The sequence below is a fragment of the Microcaecilia unicolor genome, chromosome 5 (genome assembly GCF_901765095.1).
Source record: "Microcaecilia unicolor chromosome 5, aMicUni1.1, whole genome shotgun sequence".
In the NCBI taxonomy this organism is placed as follows: Eukaryota; Metazoa; Chordata; class Amphibia; order Gymnophiona; family Siphonopidae; genus Microcaecilia; species Microcaecilia unicolor.
This window is the reverse complement of record NC_044035.1, coordinates 180,694,295-180,714,515: the sequence shown is the minus strand read 5'-3', so window position 1 is coordinate 180,714,515 and position 20,221 is coordinate 180,694,295. Positions and strand designations below refer to the sequence as shown.

The 20,221-nt window shown below is 46.6% G+C and overlaps 1 protein-coding gene across 1 annotated transcript in view; it reads left to right on the top strand.

The window, feature by feature from the left end:
* Positions 1-20,221, top strand: part of WDR59 (WD repeat domain 59) — a 355,903-nt gene that overhangs the window by 153,790 nt on the left and 181,892 nt on the right. Inside the window, exon 11 of the mRNA XM_030203634.1 lies at positions 3,521-3,600. Within this exon, the coding sequence (XP_030059494.1) occupies positions 3,521-3,600 (80 nt within the window). The remainder of the gene's footprint in view (positions 1-3,520; positions 3,601-20,221) is intronic.

Sequence of the window (20,221 nt, the reverse complement as noted above, 5' to 3'; positions counted from 1 at the left end):
AAGCTCTTTTGAGCAGGAACTGTCTTCTCTTCATGTTAAATTTGTGAAGCACTGCGTACGACTGGTAGTGCTATAGAAATGATTTGTAGTAATATTGGAGGTCAACCTTTGGACCTACTAGCATATTGGGGGGCAAATATTGGTATTTTCTATTTACGTAACCCAGGTTTGTTGCATGTACCCTGATCTGACCATGCAAAACTTGAGTTTACTTTTTATTGGAGAGAATCTGGCAAAGCTGTGCCAGCTAGAAACATTTCCCTTAAAATTAAGCCTCAACTCACTTGCGGTACGTCTCCCTGGTTTGACCAATCCCTTCTCTTTCTCAAGATACACTGTAGAAAACTTGAAAGGCAGTGATCCAAAAGTTAAAAGACTGCTTTGGAGAAGAGCTGTTAGGGATTACAAACAATGGCGTAGATACAGGTGGCCTTGGGCGCCCAGGCTCTCCCATCCCTCTCTCAGGCCCCCTCTATGCTGGTGTCCAAAGAGGTGCCTACTTTGTAGACACAACTTACTTGATGTTCACTGTGCTTGCCCTGGAAGTCCAATTCAAGGATGACAGTGCCTGACATCCGATGTGCCTTTGATGCTCCCAACGACACTGGCATCTGCCTCTGTGGCCCGTACAGGCTGGCTTCTGCCTACTGGCACCACGTTGAGTCACTGAGTTACATGGTGCTAGTAGGCAGGAGTGAGCATATCCGGGCTGTAGGTGCAGGCGCCAGCGTCAGGAGTGTCGGAGAGCCCGTGCAAACCTCGCTGAGCAGAAACCGTGTGAACCTCGCTGTAGATAAAGGATCCAGGCGTGTTTAGCAAAGATTACTTGAACCCACCCACCATAACCAGTGTGTAACCCAACTCGGGCTGGTGCCCTATGGCCACCGCTCTTTAAGGGAAGCCCTTCTGGGCTGACCAGATGGGATCAGACTGTGCCTTTAAGTGGAGCCACATATGGTCTGGTGTCGACAGGTTTCTAATAGAGGTAGAGAGAAGGGAAGGGAAAAGAGCCTAGCTTGAGAGCCAGAGGGGAGGACCAGGGAAACAACGATCATCGGATGCTCAAGGAGCCAGCAGAGGTTAAGGAGGATATGATCAGAAGTAGTTCCATATACAAAGAACTTTTCAGAGCTCCTGCTGCGGAAGGAGTTATTTATTTATTTATTTAGGAAACATTTATATACAAACCCATCCATGATCAGGTTTCATGCTGTTGATGGCTGATGTTCCATCCATTTATAATTTAGTTTAACTCCCCTGGAGATTTCTTGTCCTTTTATCAGGAATTTGGTGGTTGGGTCAGCCTACCCGAATACAGGGAAATAAACCTCAATAAAAGTTAGGCAGCAGCTCTATTTCTGGTTTTTCTACATCCTCTCACCGCGAAAGAGATTGCCCAGGAATGGACAGTTGGATTAGGTTTTAATTAAGAGGGAGGCTTGGCTGATGATTTTCTGGTGACCCCTTCAGGACAGCTTAGCTGACCAGTGCCTTTTCTAAGCTCAAATGCTTCTTCAGTTCCTGTGCAGTTTATAATAATATCAATATTAAAACTTCAGGGGACCTTGCGGATAATATTACCCTGGAAGACAGGGCAGCAGGTAGGGGATAAGGGCCTGTCCAGGTTACACACCTAATCTATGACAATTGATCCTGGTGCCTAATCTCCCCCTTCTATTCAACCCATTATGCTTTATTATTGAGTTCTTTATATATTTATGACTCTTTCCTTATTGATATGTGTGAGTTTATATATTTTGTTTCATATTTTGTAGTGACTTCTTTTTAGCTTGTTAACCACATTGAACTCGAAATTGTACAGGAAAATGTGGGGTATAAATGTCATAAGTAAATAAATAAGACATCTCTTGTGGATCACCAGGATATCATTTGATTCTTGTGAGGAGCAGGCTGCTTGTGGCCTCCCTTTCTTATGCCATCTTCAGAGTGGAATCTTAATTTAGTCCTTTGGACTCTTCAGAAGCCTTCTTTTGAGCCATTCTGGAAGGCCTTCTCAAAAGATCTTATGCTAAAGACTGTTCTTGGCGGCTATTACATTGGCACATAGGGTTTTGGAGCTTCAGGCTGTCTCTTGTTGGGATCCCTTTCTTTGCTTTTCGGAGGCGGGGGTCTCCCTGCACACAGTTCCTTCCTTTCTTTCGAAAGTAGTATTAGTTTCATCTCAACCACTCTGTGGAGCTTCCATCCTTTTGCAGAGAGGGCGAAGAGGCTCAGTATTCTTCCTTGAAGCTTCTCAATGTGCGTAGAGACCTCATTAGATATCTGGAAGTCAGGAATGAGTTTCACAAATCGGTCAGACTGTGCTTTTTGGTAAACAGAGGCTTCCAAGCTGACAATTGCTAGATGGCTGAAGGAGGCTATCGCATCAACTTATTTGCTTGCAGGGAAGCAGGCTCCTCAGGCTTTTTGGGCTCATTCTACGAGGCATACAGCGACATCCTGGGTGGAGACTACCTTATTGTCTCCGGCGTGTATTTGCAAGGCTGCAACGTGGTTGACGCTGCATACCTTTGCCAGGCACTACAGGCTGGATTTTGCGGCATGCTCAGAAGCTAGTTTTGGGGCTTCACTTCTCATGTACCAGGATCCCACCTACTCTAGGGATTGCTTTTGAACATCCCACAGATTCTGAAATAGTGGGAAGCTACATAATGAAAGGAAAAATTTAGTTCTTGCCTGATAATTTTCTTTTCATTAGTCCTTCCCACTATTCCAGAGGCCTGCCCAAGGTTTCTGAGACGTTTAGTTGGTGTGATGACTGTCATCTTGCATGGTGCTGCCTGCATATATCTTGTTCTCTGCAGGTTGTCCAGAGATGAAAGAGGTCCACACATGTTTGCTCATCTGGTTATTGTTAGGTTAGCGAGTTGTTTAAGGTTGTTATGTTTATTCTGAGTTTCTCCTTACTGCTTTTCTACGTAAATACTGAGGATCTGGACTGGAGGCCAAAAGAGATATATCTCAGCTCAGTTTCAGTTTTCTGTTTCCACCTGCTGGTTGATGCACTCAACTATCCCACCGGTTCTGGAATAGTGGGAAGTACTAATGGAAAGAAAATTATCAGATAAGACCTAAATTTTCCTTATCTTATTTACTTGGGGTGTTTTTTCACAGCATATGTGAAAAGGCGAAACAAATGATTGGTAAAAAGTTTTTATAAAGCACTGATCAAATATCTTAGGTACATTATGAAATTAAATGGAAATTAGAAACTTACAGTGGGAAAGACCTAGTTCACTTTGTTCAAATTCCTAGTCATAAGACGCCTTTTGTTTCATGTCCCTTAACACTGACAAAATGAACATGTCACATCATATGCAAATTTATTTCTAGCTTTTTCTGAATTGGAATTGGGATTGGAATTGTCTAGTTGAATAAGAATGTTTTAACTATTTATGTCAGTGTTGGTGTTTGAATAGAGCCTACTGCAGAATGGCGGGGACATTGCTGGCATCGATTCTCTTTGTTAGGCATCACAGTTTTTACTTTGTGCTTGTAGGCTCCAAGGACCATCAGCTGGTTACATGGTCACGGGATCAGACTCTGCGGATGTGGCGTGTTGATTCTCAGTTGCAGAGGGTATGTGATGAATATTTATATTTTGCTTGTTTTCCCTGACTTCTGTATATCATCAATTGTATTATGTACCCTGGGATGGCTATGCCATAACAGGACTCTGTAAGCCACATTGAGCCTGCAAATAGGTGAGAAAATGTGGGATACAAGTGCAATAAATAAATAAATCCAGAATGAATGATTATGTCATAAACATGACACTTTACAGCGCTTTATTTAGTAAGTGACATCTTGTTAATAATTTCTAAATTCATTTTTTTTGCACCTAATGAGAGAGGATTGAAAAGGTCACGGAATATTCTTTCTACAACTGATGTTAGTTAATTGCCTTATGATATCATAAGACAGTGACCATCTCATTTATCTGATGACATCAGCTCAGAAAAGAACGTATTTCCTGTATTACACAGATGACATGTGGGAGTGCCAGCACATTTAGCCTATGAGCTTGTATTTGGGAGAAGTACGCTCTGTGTAGAATGTGATAGTGGCATTCCTGCAACTCTGAACCAAATACCATCCTAGGAACTTCCACTTGGTGCCTTAAATCTTTGCTCCAAGTCCCAAAAAGGAACTATAGTCCCTACCTGGCAGAAGAATAGATAGTACCTTATGAAGCCATATGATACTCTCATATTTCCCAATGCATTCCCTTTTAAAAACTCTTGCAGCTTATTAGCCAGTCTGGAGTACATCCCTGGCTGGTCCATCACTGCTAGATAATGTTTAAGCTGCAGATACACAAAATGATCTTCACTTCCAAACATTCATTTAAATTGTCCATAGTACCTCAAAATTGGAGGGTGGCCAACATAACACCAATTTTTAAAAAGGGTTCTGGGGTAATCCGGGAAATTACAGACTGGAAACTATTATAAAGAATAAAATTACAGAAAACATAGGCAAACATTGTTTACTAGGACAGACTCAGCATGGGTTCAGCCAAGGGTATTCTTGCCTCACCAATTTGCTTCATTTACATAAGAACATAAGAGTAGCCATACTGGGTCAGACCAATGGTCCATCTAGCCCAGTATCCTGTTTTCCAAACAGTGGCCAAGCCAGGTCACAAGTTCGTGGCAGAAACCCATATGGTGGTAACACTCCATACTACAAATCTCAGGGCAAGCAGTGGCTTCCCATGTCTGTCTCAATAGCAGACTATGGACTTTTCCTCCAGGAATTTGTCCAAACCTTTTTAAAACCCAAATACACTAACCGCTGTAACCACTTTCTCCAGCAAAGAGTTCCAGCGCTTAACTATTCGTTAAGTGAAAAAAATATTTCTTTCTATTTGTTTTAAAAGTATTTCCATGCAACTTCCTTGAGTGTCCCCTAGTCTTTGTACTTTTGGAACAAGTAAAAAATCGATTTACTTCTACTCATTCTACACCACTCAGGATTTTGTAGACCTCAATCATATCTCCCTTCACCCGTCTCTTTTCCAAGCTGAAGACCCCTAACCTCTTTAGCCTTTTCTCATATGAGAGGAGTTTCATCCCCTTTATCATTTTAGTTGCTCTTCTTCGAACCTTTTCTAATTCTGCTATACCTTTTTTGAGATATGGTGACCAAAACTGAATGCAATACTCAAGGTGTGGACGCACCATGGAGCGATACAAAGGCAGTTTAGTATTTTCGGTCTTATTCACTATCCCTTTCCTAATAATTCCTATCATCCTATTTGGTTTTTTTGGCTGCCGCCACACACTGAGCAGAAGATTTCAGCATATTATCTACAATGACACCCAGATCTTTTTCTTGAGCAGGCATGAATAAACGTGGATAAAGGTGAGCTGGTTTTGATGTAGGGTAGTATCTAGATTTTCAGAAAGATTTTGACAGAATTCCTCATGAGAGACTACTGAGAAAATTAAAAAGTAATTGGATAGGAGGCAATGTTCTGTTGTGGATTAGGAATTGGTTATTGAACAGAAAACAGAGGGTAGGATTAAATGACAGACAGAACAGGGAGAAAACAGCTTCTCTAAACCAGATACTGGTGGGTGACATCACTAACTGTATTATTTAAATGTGTGCTGCCTCCTGAGTTCTTCACCTGCTCCAAGTCCTCTGCCTGCAACTTTGTACATTGGGAGAGCAGTTTCCAGCACTTAGACAGAACAGGGAAAAAGCAGTCTCTCTAAACCAGACACTGTTGTGTGATATCACTAACTGTATTATTTAAATGTGTGCTGCCTCTTGAGTTCTTCACCTGCTTCATCTTTACCAAATATCTATCTTAAATTCATCATATAACATAGTAACATAGTAGCTGACGGCAGAAAAAGACCTGCATGGTCCATCTAGTCTGCCCAAGATAAACTCATATCTTGAATTTGTACCTGTCTTTCAGGGCACAGACCGTAAGTCTGCCCAGCAGTATTTCCCGCCTCACAACCACCAGTCCCGTCTCCCATCACCGGCTCTGGTACAGACCGTATAAGTCTGCCCTCCCCTATCCTAGCCTCCCAACCACCAACCCCTCTTCCCCCCACCTGCTCCGCCACCCAATTTCAGCTAAGCTTCTGAGGATCCATTCCTGCTGCACAGGATTCCTTTATGCATATCCCACGCATGTTTGAATTCAGTTACCGTTTTCATCTCCACCACCTCCCGCAGGAGGGCATTCCAAGCATCCACCACCCTCTCCGTGAAAAAATACTTCCTGACATCTTTTTTGAGTCTGCCCCCCTTCAATCTCATTTCATGTCCTCTCATTCTACCGCCTTCCCATCTCCGGAAAAGATTTTTTTGTGGATTAATACCTTTCAAGTATTTGAACGTCTGTATCATATCACCCCTGTTCCTCCTTTCCTCCAGGGTATACATGTTCAGGTCAGCAAGTCTTTGGTCATACGTCTTGGAACGCAAATCCCATACCATTCTCGTAGCTTTTCTTTGCACCGCTTCCATTTTTTTTAACATCCTTCGCAAGGTACGGCCTCCAAAACTGAACACAATACTCCAGGTGGGGCCTCACCAACGACTTGTACAGGGGCATCAACACTTCCTTTCTTCTGCTGATCACACCTCTCTCTATACAGCCTAGCAACCTTCTCGCTACGGCCACCGCCCTGTCACACTGTTTCGTCGCCTTCAGATCCTCGGATACTATCACCCCAAGATCCCTCTCCCCCTCAGTACCTATCAGACTCTCCCCGCCTAACACATACGTCTCTCGTGGTTTTCTACTCCCTAAATGCATCACTTTGCATTTCTTCACATTGAATTTTAATTGCCAAACCTCAGACCATTCTTCTAGCTTCCTCAGATCCCTTTTCATGCTTTCCACTCCCTCCTGGGTGTCCACTCTGTTGCAAATCTTAGTATCATCCGCAAATAGGCAAACTTTACCTTCTAACCCTTCGGCAATGTCACTCACAAATATATTGAACAGAATCGGCCCCAGCACCGATCCCTGAGGCACTCCACTACTCACCTTTCCCTCCTCCGAGCGAACTCCATTTACCACCACCCTCTGTCGTCTGTCCGTCAACCAGTTCCTAATCCAGTTCACCACTTCGGGACCTATCTTCAGCCCATCTAGTTTATTTAAGAGCCTCCTGTGAGGAACCGCGTCAAAAGCTTTGCTAAAATCTAAGTAGATTACGTCTATAGCACGTCGATGATTCAATTCTCCAGTTACTCAATCAAAGAATTCAATGAGATTCGTTTGGCACGATTTCCCTCTGGTAAAACCATGTTGTCTCGGATCTTGCAGCTTGTTGGCTTCTAGGAAATTCACTATCCTTTCCTTCAGCATGGCTTCCATTACTTTTCCAATAACCGAAGTGAGGCTTACCATATGCAGTAAGTCTACTTCCAGACATTATTTCACAGTAGTCTAAAAAATGTTCTTCTAGTTATTCTCAGTTAATTGGCTATGTATTACGATTCTATGTCAAATTTTAACTGGTTCTCCCACCATCGCTTTAGAAACCTACTTTATGGTTCAATAATTTTTATTGATGACACGTCCAAGTGAACAATATCCAAGCAAACGTAGTACAGTAAACTATCCCACCCCCTGCCCCATAAAATGACCCCCCCTCCTACCTCCCCCCATGCCACTCCCGATTCTAATCCAGCTTTAGCCCCTGCGATCCCCCCCCCTTTTCCCCCTCCCTCCCATCTAGGAACTCAGTATTATCCCAAAGGGAGTTGAATATATAAGCACCCCTCATATCGCATTGAGGAGTAGAATACAATCTTGAGGATGTAAAATCTGGAGTGTTTTTATCTATCCCTCTGTAGACCCCCGCAGGACCCTTCCCCACGGAGGTGTACAGAGGGTTTGCTCTTCTAAGATCTTGTTAATCACCTCCTCCCTGAATTCCAGTGACACCCCATTCCATGGTGTTATGTCACGGGGTTCTAAGGAGCGCCTCCGGTCATGGAGGCGCAGGGGGGGTGACAGAAGGCGCAGTTCAAATCTAATTCCCATGACCACAGCTTTCTGTCTATCTGAATCTAAGTGAATCTTTGGCCATTTATGTTCCCACATGAAATCTATGTGAGTGAGAAAGAAAGATTCTTACTTGTGTGTGTAGTATTCTGTGAAACAGGTGGAGGAGAGAGAATAGATTGAAACAAAGACTGAAACAGTTTAGTGAAAGAAATAGTCTTTTATTCTCACCCAAATCAGGACTTCAATTTGGTACAGACCTCAGACAGATTCTGGGTTCAACCGGCCAGAGCTTCGCCGTTCGGAGATTTGTTGGGGAAAAATGTTCCAACGATAGCTCTGATGCCCACTTCTTATAGAGCATTTTCAGTACATACAAGTCAATTGGAGAGGGACTTTTTTCTCTAATATTTCTTCATCTCTGAATCACACTTAACCGCAGATCAGGTGCCCACCTGCCCCTCCTCTCAAAGATTTCTTCATAGTGCCAATTTCAACACTTTTAAAACCTCTTTCCTAATACTGAGAGAGATCTGTGTCTTTATATCTTGTGATACTGGAAGCCATTTTATAAAGACAAACTCCATTTTAAGAACCAAGCTTTTTACCATTTTTGTCATTAATTTCTACATCTTAAGTGTTACACTCAATTTGAAAGTTGTACCAGGTTTCAATAAGACTCACCAAGCAGTCCTGCTCTTGCAGGCTCTCTGCTATAAGGCCATCAGCTGGTTATCAGGCCTAGTTAGTGCTTTTCAGCTGTTTTAAGCCATGTAGCTTGGCCCACCACTATTCCAGTGGATAGGTCTCAAGCTAGAACACATATTAACAGGAGGTATAACCGCCAGGTGGCCAGAAAACTTTTCTGTCTCTTTGGTGAGGACCGAGATTCCTGTGCCTCCCAGGTCGCCAAAAGATGCACTTGGTTTCTCCAGTGCCAGTAAGCCGGGTGGTCCTGTATCGGGCAAGCAAGCACAACTTACGTAGGAGCATCACTTCATTCTTATTACGGCTCCTAAAGCCCCTGGTACATCCAAGAGCAATTGTTCTACTGTTCCCATAACCTTGATTCCCAGCTCTAGTTCCATAAAGCTTTGGATACAGCGCCAAAAGGCATGCACTGAAGGGCAGCTCCAAAACACATGGTAAAGTGATCCCTGGCCCCCCACACTTAAGACAGGTAAGCTTCGTCAACCCCCCCCCCCCCCCCCAATATGAAACAGCTGGGAAGATGAGATATATGCTCTATAAATAACACAATAGGTGCATTCCCTTAGTCGAGCATCAGTAGTAAGGGCAGGTATACGTGCTACTGAGACTGATATGTCATTAAGGAGGATTCTTTTTGTAAGTCTCTTTGAACAGGTAACATAGTAACATACATAGTTACTATGTTACCTGTTCAAAGAGACTTGCAAAAAGAATCCTCCTTAATGACTTGTTTCTTTGTCTATACCAGAACCAACCAGTATTGATCCCTTCTGATTTATTTTATCATATTATTATTATTGAACATTACACTTTTTCCTACTCTCGCTTGTATGTTATGAATTATCATTTTATTTACCCTACCTGTTATTCTTGTACATTAATTGTAACAATATGCTGAACCTCTTACTCTGTTAATGGTGATGCCATTGCTATATAATGTGTACGTCTTCAGTAACTTCCGGAAGGTTGTCAAGTCGTGCATAGTTTTTATAGTATTCGGTAGTTTATTCCATAATTGTGTGCAGAGGTAGGCGAAGCTAGATGCATTTATTGATTTGTATTTAAGACCTCTGCAATTGGGGTAGTGAAGGTAATTAGGGCCGTACCGAAACTTTGTATTCAATTTGGCCCCGAGTAGTGTCTCGAATACTTTATTTGTATTTGGTTGAATAGTGATTTAAATTTGAATACAAATAATCCGGGGCTCTACTGTGCTACATTCTACTGAAATAAACAAGTGATCTATGATTTCACATTGCTTCTTTTATTATTTGTTATATGGTAACAGTTAGCGTACCTGGGTTTAAAAAAGGTTTGGACGAGTTCCTTGAGAATAAGTTCATAGTCTGCTATTGAGATAGCAGGGGAAAGCCACTGCTTGCTCTGGGATTGATAGCATGGAATGTTGCTATTATTTGGGTTTCTTCCAGGTACTTGTGACCTGGATTGGCCACTATTGGAAGTAGGATGTTGGACTAGATGGATTATTGGTCTGACCCAGTATGGCTATTTTTATATTGTTATGCTCTTGTAATTTCGCAAAGAAAAAAAAGTGTCCATCCTCCCTAAGCTCCCTCCATTTTGTTAATTCATTCAAGTATTTATATACCGCTTAGACCTAAGCGGTTTACAGTTTCATTTTACAGGTATACTGGGTCTATCCCTAGTGGGCTCACAATCTAAGTGGTACATTGTACTACTGTTGTACCTGGGGCAATGGAGGGTTAAGTGACTTGCCCAGGGTCACACGAAGCTGTAGAGGGAATTGAACCCGGTTCCATAGGATCTCAACCCACTGCCGACCATCGGGCAGCAGCAGGAATCGAACCTAGTTCCCCAAGTCTGCAACCCACTATGCTGACCGTTAGGCCACTCCTCCACTCCAAAGAAATGAAGCAAATTGGTGAGGCAAGTATTCCATTGGCTGAAACCATGCTGACTCTGTCTCATTAAACCATAGTTGTCTATATGTTCCGTAATTTTAATCTTTGTGATAGTTTCCACTATTTTGCCTGACACTGAAGTCTATAATTTCACGGATCACCCCTGGAACCCTTTTTAAAAATCGATGCTGCTTTTGCCACCCTCCAATCTTCAGGCACCTTGGAGTAATTTCTTGTTTGAGTTCTTTTAGTAGCCTGGGGTGTATACCATCCAGTCCAGGTGATTTATCATTTTTTGTTGATTTGGCTCAGTATATCTTCCAGGTTCACTGAGATTTTTCAGTTCCTCCACATCATCACCCTTGAAAAGCATTTCCTGTACAAGCAGATCTCTTAGATCTTCTTCTGTAAACATTGAAGCAAATAATTCATTCAATTTCTCCGCTATGGCCTTGTCTTCCCTGAGTGTCACTTTTGCTCCTTCATGATCTAACAGTCCCACAGATTTTCTCACAGGCTTTCTGCTTCTGATGTGCCTGAAAAATGAGTATGAGTTTTTGTCTCTGCGGGAAGTTATTCTTCATATTTTCTTTTAGCCTTTTTTTTTTTTAAATCTATGCTTTGCATCTAGCTTGCCAGTGCTTATGTTGCTTCTTATTTTCTTCATTCAGATCCTGTTTCATTCTTTGAAGATTGTATTTTTGGCTGTAATAGCTTTTTCACTTACCTTTTTTATCATGCTGGCTGTCAAGTGCTCTTCTTTCCATCTTGGTTAATACATGGAATACATCTAGTCTGGGCTTCCATGATGGCATTTTTAAACAATGTCAATGCATGATTTAAAGTCCTAACCTTTGCAACTGATCCTTTTAACTTCTTTGTAACCATTTTCCTCATTTTGTCTTAATTGCCCTTTCAAAAATTAAATGCTGTCAAAGTAGATTTCTTTAGTGACTTCACTCCAGGTATCAGCTCAAATTTGATCATGTTCTGATCACTGTTTCTCAGCGGATCTAACACCTTTACCTCTTGTACCATGCCCTGCATTCCAGTAAAACTAGATCTAAAATAGCTCCCCCTCTTGTCATTTCTTGGACCGGTTCCTCATAAAAGCAGTCATTTATTACATCTAGGAATTTTTCCTCCCTAGAGCTCCCTGATGTAACATTTATCTAGTCAATATTGGGGTAATTGAAATCATCCATTATTATAACTTTGCCTAATTTGCCAGCTTTCCTAATTTCTATTAAAATTTTTTCATCTGTCTGTTCTGTCCTAGTGGACCGTAGTACAGCCCTACCAGTATACTCCTTCCCTTTATACATGGAATTTCTATCCAAAAGGATTCCACGCTACTATCTTGTTTCATATAGAATGTTTATTTTGTGTGACTCTGTGACAAAACAGTGGGTTTGTAAGCCTGTAAAACTGTATTGTTTATTGAAGTGTATTTCTCTATTCTCCGAGGACAAGCAGGCTGCTTGTTCTCACTGATGGGTGACGTCCACGGCAGCCCCTCCAATCGGAATCTTCACTAGCAAAGTCCTTTGCTAGCCCTCGCGCGCCCGCGCGCACCGCGCATGCGCGGCCGTCTTCCCGCCCGAAACCGGCTCGAGCCGGCCAGTCTTCTTTTGTCCGCACTCGGTACGGTCGTATTTTTCGCTGTGTCGAGCCCCGGAGAGTCGACCTCGCGCGTCCATATTGTTGAACGTGTTTTTTCTTCGGAAAAGCTTTTCTTCTACTCGGGAAGTGCTCCGGAACCCCTCCACCGGGTTCCGTTTCAATCCTCCCCGTATTTCCAGCTTTTGGCCCCGATAAGTTTTCTTTCGTCGTCGGGGTAGGCCTCTTTTCGGCCTCGGTTGAGATTTTCTCCCTCCAAAGTTTTTGGTGCTCTTTTTCCGTCATTTCGGACTTTGATTTCGCCGGCGTGATTTTTCCGCCCATGACATCGAAGCCTTCCAGCGGCTTCAAGAAGTGCACCCAGTGCGCCCGGGTTATCTCGCTCACTGATCGACACTCGTCGTGTCTTCAGTGTCTGGGGGCCGAGCACCGCCCTCAGAACTGTAGTCTGTGTTCCCTGCTTCAAAGGCGGACTCAGGTAGCGAGACTAGCCCAGTGGAACGTTTTGTTCTCGGGCTCTTCGTCGGCATCGGCACCGGGATCTTCGAGTGCATCGACGTCGTCAGCGTCCAGACCATCTTCCTCGGCCGCCCTTGCATCGAGTGCATCAAGGCATCGGGCCTCTGCATCGGCGCCGAGACATCGGATAGCTGCATCGACGCCGGTGGTACCGGGACCTCGTCTGCTGATGTCGTCGGACGGTGGTGCATCGTCAGGAGTGCAGGTGAGGGCTGTCCATTCCCCTGCTGGTGGCGGTGAGCCTTCGGGTGGGTCTCCTCCCACCCTGAGGGCTCCTGCGGTACAGCCCCCCCGAGACCGACCTTCTTCGGCCTCGGCCCCGAGGAAGCGACGGATGGATTCTACGTCCTCCTCGTCGGTGCCGGGGAGCTCCGGTGACATGCTTCGGAAGAAGTCGAAGAAGCATCGACACCGGTCTCCTCCCCGCGTCGGCACCGAGAGCTCTGGGTCGCCGAGGGATTCGGCACCCAGCAGGCATCGGCACCGAGAGGACCGCTCACCCTCTGTCCAAGAGGTGTCGATGCGCTCCACTCTGGACAGCCCGGAACAGCCTCCTCGCCCGGAACAGGTCCTGACGTCGACGCCTGCATCGACCTCACAGCCTTTCTCTGCAGCCGCTCTAAACGAGAGCCTCCGGGCCGTTCTCCCAGAGATTCTGGGAGAGCTGTTGCGCCCTACCCCTCCGGTACCGGCGGTGCTTGCGCCTCCGGTACCGTCAAGCGTGGCGCCGGCTGGCCCATCGCCCAGGTTGAGGTCCCCGACGTCGGTACCGCGTGCGGTGCTGGCAGCGGCCACCTCCCAGAAAGGCTCCCCGACTACGTCGGCGGAGGGAGCTTCGCCGATGCGGGCGAGGGAGTCTACCTCTCGACGCCCCCATCGTGGACGTGGCTCCACTGAGTCGAGCAGGGCGAGGTTGCAGACACAGGTTCGTGAACTTGTGTCTGACACCGAGGGTGAGGCCTCGTGGGAGGAAGAGGAAGATCCTAGATATTTCTCTGACGAGGAGTCTGAGGGTCTTCCTTCTGATCCCACTCCCTCTCCTGAAAGACAGCTTTCTCCTCCCGAGAGTCTGTCTTTTGCTTCCTTTGTCCGGGAGATGTCTACGGCCATCCCCTTCCCGGTGGTTGTGGAGGACGAGCCCAGGGCTGAAATGTTTGAGCTCCTGGACTATCCTTCTCCACCTAAGGAAGCGTCCACCGTTCCCTTGCACCATGTCCTAAAAAAGACATTGCTTGCGAACTGGACGAAACCCTTAACTAATCCCCACATTCCCAAGAAGATCGAGTCCCAGTACCGGATCCATGGGGACCCAGAGCTGATGCGCACTCAGTTGCCTCACGACTCTGGAGTTGTGGATTTGGCCCTAAAGAAGGCTAAGAGTTCTAGGGAACATGCTTCGGCGCCCCCGGGCAAGGACGCTAGAACCTTAGACTCCTTTGGGAGGAAGGCCTACCATTCCTCTATGCTCGTGTCCAAGATCCAGTCTTACCAGCTCTACACGAGCATACACATGCGGAACAATGTGCGGCAGTTGGCGGGCTTGGTTGATGCTCTTCCCCCTGAGCAAGCCATGCCTTTTCAGGAGGTGGTCAGGCAGCTGAAGGCGTGCAGAAAATTCCTGGCCAGAGGAGTTTATGACACTTTTGATGTTGCGTCCAGGGCCGCTGCTCAAGGTGTGGTGATGCGCAGGCTCTCATGGCTGCGTGCCGCCGACCTGGAGAATAGAATCCAGCAGCGGATTGCGGACTCGCCTTGCCGTGCGGACAACATTTTTGGCGAAAAAGTCGAACAGGTGGTAGAGTCTCTCCACCAGCGGGACACCGCATTCGACAAATTCGCCCGCCGGCAGCCTTCAGCTTCTACCTCTACAGGTAGACGATTTTTCGGGGGAAGGAAGACTGTTCCCTACTCTTCTGGCAAGCGTAGGTACAATCCTCCTTCCCGACAGCCTGCGGCCCAGGCTAAGCCCCAGCGCGCTCGCTCTCGTCAGCAGCGTGCGACTCAGCAAGGCCCCGCGGCTCCCCAGCAAAAGCAAGGGGCGAGCTTTTGACTGGCTCCAGCAGAGCATAGCCGACATCCAAGTGTCCGTGCCGGGCGACCTGCCAGTCGGAGGGAGGTTGAAAGCTTTTCACCAAAGGTGGCCTCTCATAACCTCCGATCAGTGGGTTCTGCAAATAGTCCGGCAGGGGTACACCCTCAATTTGACCTCAAAACCTCCAAATTGTCCACCGGGAGCTCAGTCTTACAGCTTCCAACACAAGAGGGTACTTGCAGAGGAACTCTCCGCCCTTCTCAGCGCCAATGCGGTCGAGCCCGTGCCATCCGGGCAAGAAGGGCTGGGATTCTATTCCAGGTACTTCCTTGTGGAAAAGAAAACAGGGGGGATGCGTCCCATCCTAGACCTAAGGGCCCTGAACAAATATCTCGTAAAAGAAAAGTTCAAGATGCTTTCCCTGGGCACCCTTCTCCCCATGATTCAGCAAAACGATTGGCTATGCTCTCTGGACTTGAAGGAACCTCGAATTCATAGGAGCTCTGCTGGATTCTCGGACGGCTCGCGCCTATCTCCCAGAGACGAGAGCCAACAACTTGTTGTCCCTCGTCTCCCGGGTGCGAGCGTCCCAGCAGATCACAGCTCGGCAGATGTTGAGATTGCTGGGCCACATGGCCTCCACAGTTCATGTGACTCCCATGGCCCGCCTTCACATGAGATCTGCTCAATGGACCCTAGCCTCCCAGTGGTATCAGGCCGCTGGGGGTCTAGAGGACGTGATCCACCTGTCCACGAGTTTTCTCGAATCCCTGTATTGGTGGACGATTTGGACCAATTTGACTCTGGGACGTCCCTTCCAAATTCCTCAGCCACAAAAAGTGCTGACCACGGATGCGTCTCTCCTGGGATGGGGAGCTCATGTCGATGGGCTCCACACTCAAGGAAGCTGGTCCCTCCAGGAACGCGATCTACAGATCAATCTTCTGGAGTTACGAGCGATCTGGAACGCTCTGAAGGCTTTCAGAGATCGGCTGTCCCACCAAATTATTCAAATTCAGACAGACAACCAGGTTGCCATGTATTATGTAAACAAGCAGGGGGGCACCGGATCTCGCCTCCTGTGTCAGGAAGCCGTCAGCATGTGGACCTGGGCTCGCCGGAACGGCATGGTGCTCCAAGCCACATATCTGGCAGGCGTAAACAACAGTCTGGCCGACAGGTTGAGCAGGATTATGCAACCTCACGAGTGGTCGCTCAACTCCCGAGTGGTGCGCCAGATCTTCCAAGCGTGGGGCACCCCCTTGGTGGATCTCTTCGCATCTCGAGCAAACCACAAAGTCCCTCAGTTCTGTTCCAGGCTTCAGGCCACCGGCAGACTGGCATCGGATGCCTTCCTCCTCGATTGGGGGGGAGGGCCTGCTGTATGCTTATCCTCCCATTCCTCTGGTGGGGAAGACTTTGTTGAAACTCAAGCAAGACCGAGGCACCATGATCCTGATTGCTCCTTTTTGGCCGCGTCAGATCTGGTTCCCTCTTCTTCTGGAGTTATCCTCCGAAGAACCGTGGAGATTGGAGTGTTTTCCGACCCTCATCACGCAGGACGAAGGGGCTCTTCTGCATCCCAACCTCCGGTCCCTGGCTCTCACGGCCTGGATGTTGAGGGCGTAGACTTTGCCTCTTTGGGTCTGCCAGAGGGTGTCTCCCGCATCTTGCTTGCTTCCAGGAAAGACTCCACTAAGAGAAGTTACTTCTTTCATTGGAGGAGGTTTGCCGTCTGGTGTGACAGCAAGGCCCTAGATCCTCGCTCTTGTCCTACACAGACCCTGCTTGAATACCTTCTGCACTTGTCTGAGTCTGGTCTCAAGACCAACTCTGTAAGAGTTCACCTTAGTGCAATCAGTGCATACCATTACCATGTGGAAGGTAAGCCGATCTCAGGACAGCCTTTAGTTGTTCGCTTTATGAGAGGTTTGCTTTTGTCAAAGCCCCCTGTCAAGCCTCCTACAGTGTCATGGGATCTCAATGTCGTTCTCACCCAGCTGATGAAACCTCCTTTTGAGCCACTGAATTCCTGCCATCTGAAGTACTTGACCTGGAAGGTCATTTTCTTGGTGGCAGTTACTTCAGCTCGTAGAGTCAGTGAGCTTCAGGCCCTGGTAGCCCAGGCCCCTTACACCAAATTTCATCACAACAGAGTAGTCCTCCGTACTCACCCTAAGTTTCTGCCAAAGGTCGTGTCGGAGTTCCATCTGAACCAGTCAATTGTCTTGCCAACATTCTTTCCCCGTCCTCATTCCTGCCCTGCTGAACGTCAGCTGCACACTTTGGACTGCAAGAGAGCATTGGCCTTCTACTTGGAGCGGACACAGCCCCACAGACAGTCCGCCCAATTGTTTGTTTCTTTTGACCCCAATAGGAGGGGAGTGGCTGTAGGGAAACGCACCATATCCAATTGGCTAGCAGATTGCATTTCCTTCACTTACGCCCAGGCGGGGCTGGCTCTTGAGGGTCATGTCACGGCTCATAATGTTAGAGCCATGGCTGCGTCGGTAGCCCACTTGAAGTCAGCCTCCATTGAAGAAATTTGCAAAGCTGCGACGTGGGCTTCTGTCCACACATTCACATCCCATTACTGCCTGCAGCAGGATACCCGACGCGACAGTCGGTTCGGGCAGTCAGTTCTTCAGAACCTGTTTGGGCTTTAGGATCCAACTCCACCCCCCGAGGGCCCTGTTTGTTCTGTTCCAGGCTGCACTCTCAGTTAGTTGGTAAATTTTTTAGGTCAATCTCAGTTATGTCCTCGCCGTTGCGAGGCCCAATTGACCTTGGTTGTTGTTTTGAGTGAGCCTGGGGGCTAGGGATACCCCATCAGTGAGAACAAGCAGCCTGCTTGTCCTCGGAGAAAGCGAATGCTACATACCTGTAGAAGGTATTCTCCGAGGACAGCAGGCTGATTGTTCTCACAAACCCGCCCGCCTCCCCTTTGGAGTTGTGTCTTCCCTTCAGAGTTTTGTCTTGCTACATACTGGACTGGCCGGCTCGAGCCGGTTTCGGGCGGGAAGACGGCCGCGCATGCGCGCGAGGGCTAGCAAAGGACTTTGCTAGTGAAGATTCCGATTGGAGGGGCTGCCGTGGACGTCACCCATCAGTGAGAACAATCAGCCTGCTGTCCTTGGAGAATACCTTCTACAGGTATGTAGCATTCGCTGTGTGGCCAGCAGGTGGTGCATGTTTAAAGCTGTTACAGAGAACTGACTGTTCCTTCTTTAGTTAACACAGATAAGATGTAACCTGCAGTGATGTGGCCAGCTATTTTTAAAGCTTGTTGTTCTGGGCTCTGATTGGCCCAGGATCAGAAAATTCAGCTAGGATGTACTGGTTTTTTCTCCAGTCTTAGCCAGGGAGAAAAGTGAGAAGGATCATTTTGCTGAGGCCCTGTGAACAGTTATATTTGATAACCTATGAGCAGCTATATGTCCTGATCTCCCCAGGTACTATTTAGATAGGAGACAAATGTTTAGTTAGTGTTATAATTGATCCATATTTCATTTACCTGTTATTGTTTTGCTGCTTGCTCCTTTTCCTGTTCATTGTTCAAATTTTTCATAACAATAAACATTTTTAGTTTATTGCCTCTGCTTGTCTGGACTGATTAAGAGTCCTGGTAGTTTGTGTGTTGGGTCTGTGAGTGCTTTCTGGGAACTGTGGGACCATTGTGAGTGTGGCCTCCAGTAACCTAAAAATCACTGGGGATAATTTGAGAGTGGGAGACTCACCCAGAGGCAGTTGTGACACAGTTGGTGGGAGGAGGGTGCTAGTGTAGAGCACAAGTGGCAGGTGCAGGCGGACCTGAGCTGTGCTAGGGATAGACTCTCTAAGTGGCTGCAGGGTAACCGCAGGCGGGTGGCTAGGTATCATATGAGACTCATTTCCTCTTTAACATGTAGTGCAACCCCCCTTCCAATTTGATCCACTTTATCATTGCGATATATTTTGTATCCTGTTAATACAGTATCCCATTGATTATCCTCCTTCCACCAGGTTTCTGAGATCTTATTATATCTACCTCTTCATTTAATGCTATGTACTCCAACACCCACAAACTTATGTACACATACACCTATCAACCCACCCCCAAAACTCTCTCTCTCTCTCTCTGTCACACACACACACGACATGCTCTTCATGCTTTCCCCACGTGATGCTTCTCTATCAATCTGTCCGTTTCCCCCTTTCCCTTCATCTATTCTTACTTATATTCTGGACCTTTATGTATACAGTGGTGGAAATAAGTATTTGATCCCTTGCTGATTTTGTAAGTTTGCCCACTGACAAAGACATGAGCAGCCCATAATTGAAGGGTAGGTTATTGGTAACAGTGAGAGATAGCACATCACAAATTAAATCCGGAAAATCACATTGTGGAAAGTATATGAATTTATTTGCATTCTGCAGAGGGAAATAAGTATTTGATTCCCCCACCAACCAGTAAGAGATCTGGCCCCTACAGACCAGGTAGATGCTCCAAATCAACTCGTTACCTGCATGACAGACAGCTGTCGGCAATGGTCACCTGTATGAAAGACACCTGTCCACAGACTAAGTGAATCAGTCAGACTCTAACCTCTACAAAATGGCCAAGAGCAAGGAGCTGTCTAAGGATGTCAGGGACAAGATCATACACCTGCACAAGGCTGGAATGGGCTACAAAACCATCAGTAAGACGCTGGGCGAGAAGGAGACAACTGTTGGTGCCATAGTAAGAAAATGGAAGAAGTACAAAATGACTGTCAATCGACAAAGATCTGGGGCTCCACGCAAAATCTCACCTCGTGGGGTATCCTTGATCATGAGGAAGGTTAGAAATCAGCCTACAACCTACAAGGGGGGAACTTGTCAATGATCTCAAGGCAGCTGGGACCACTGTCACCACGAAAACCATTGGTAACACATTACGACATAACGGATTGCAATCCTGCAGTGCCCGCAAGGTCCCCCTGCTCCGGAAGGCACATGTGACGGCCCGTCTGAAGTTTGCCAGTGAACACCTGGATGATGCCGAGAGTGATTGGGAGAAGGTGCTGTGGTCAGATGAGACAAAAATTGAGCTCTTTGGCATGAACTCAACTCGCCGTGTTTGGAGGAAGAGAAATGCTGCCTATGACCCAAAGAACACCGTCCCCACTGTCAAGCATGGAGGTGGAAATGTTATGTTTTGGGGGTGTTTCTCTGCTAAGGGCACAGGACTACTTCACCGCATCAATGGGAGAATGGATGGGGCCATGTACCGTACAATTCTGAGTGACAACCTCCTTCCCTCCGCCAGGGCCTTAAAAATGGGTCGTGGCTGGGTCTTCCAGCACGACAATGACCCAAAACATACAGCCAAGGCAACAAAGGAGTGGCTCAGGAAGAAGCACATTAGGGTCATGGAGTGGCCTAGCCAGTCACCAGACCTTAATCCCATTGAAAACTTATGGAGGGAGCTGA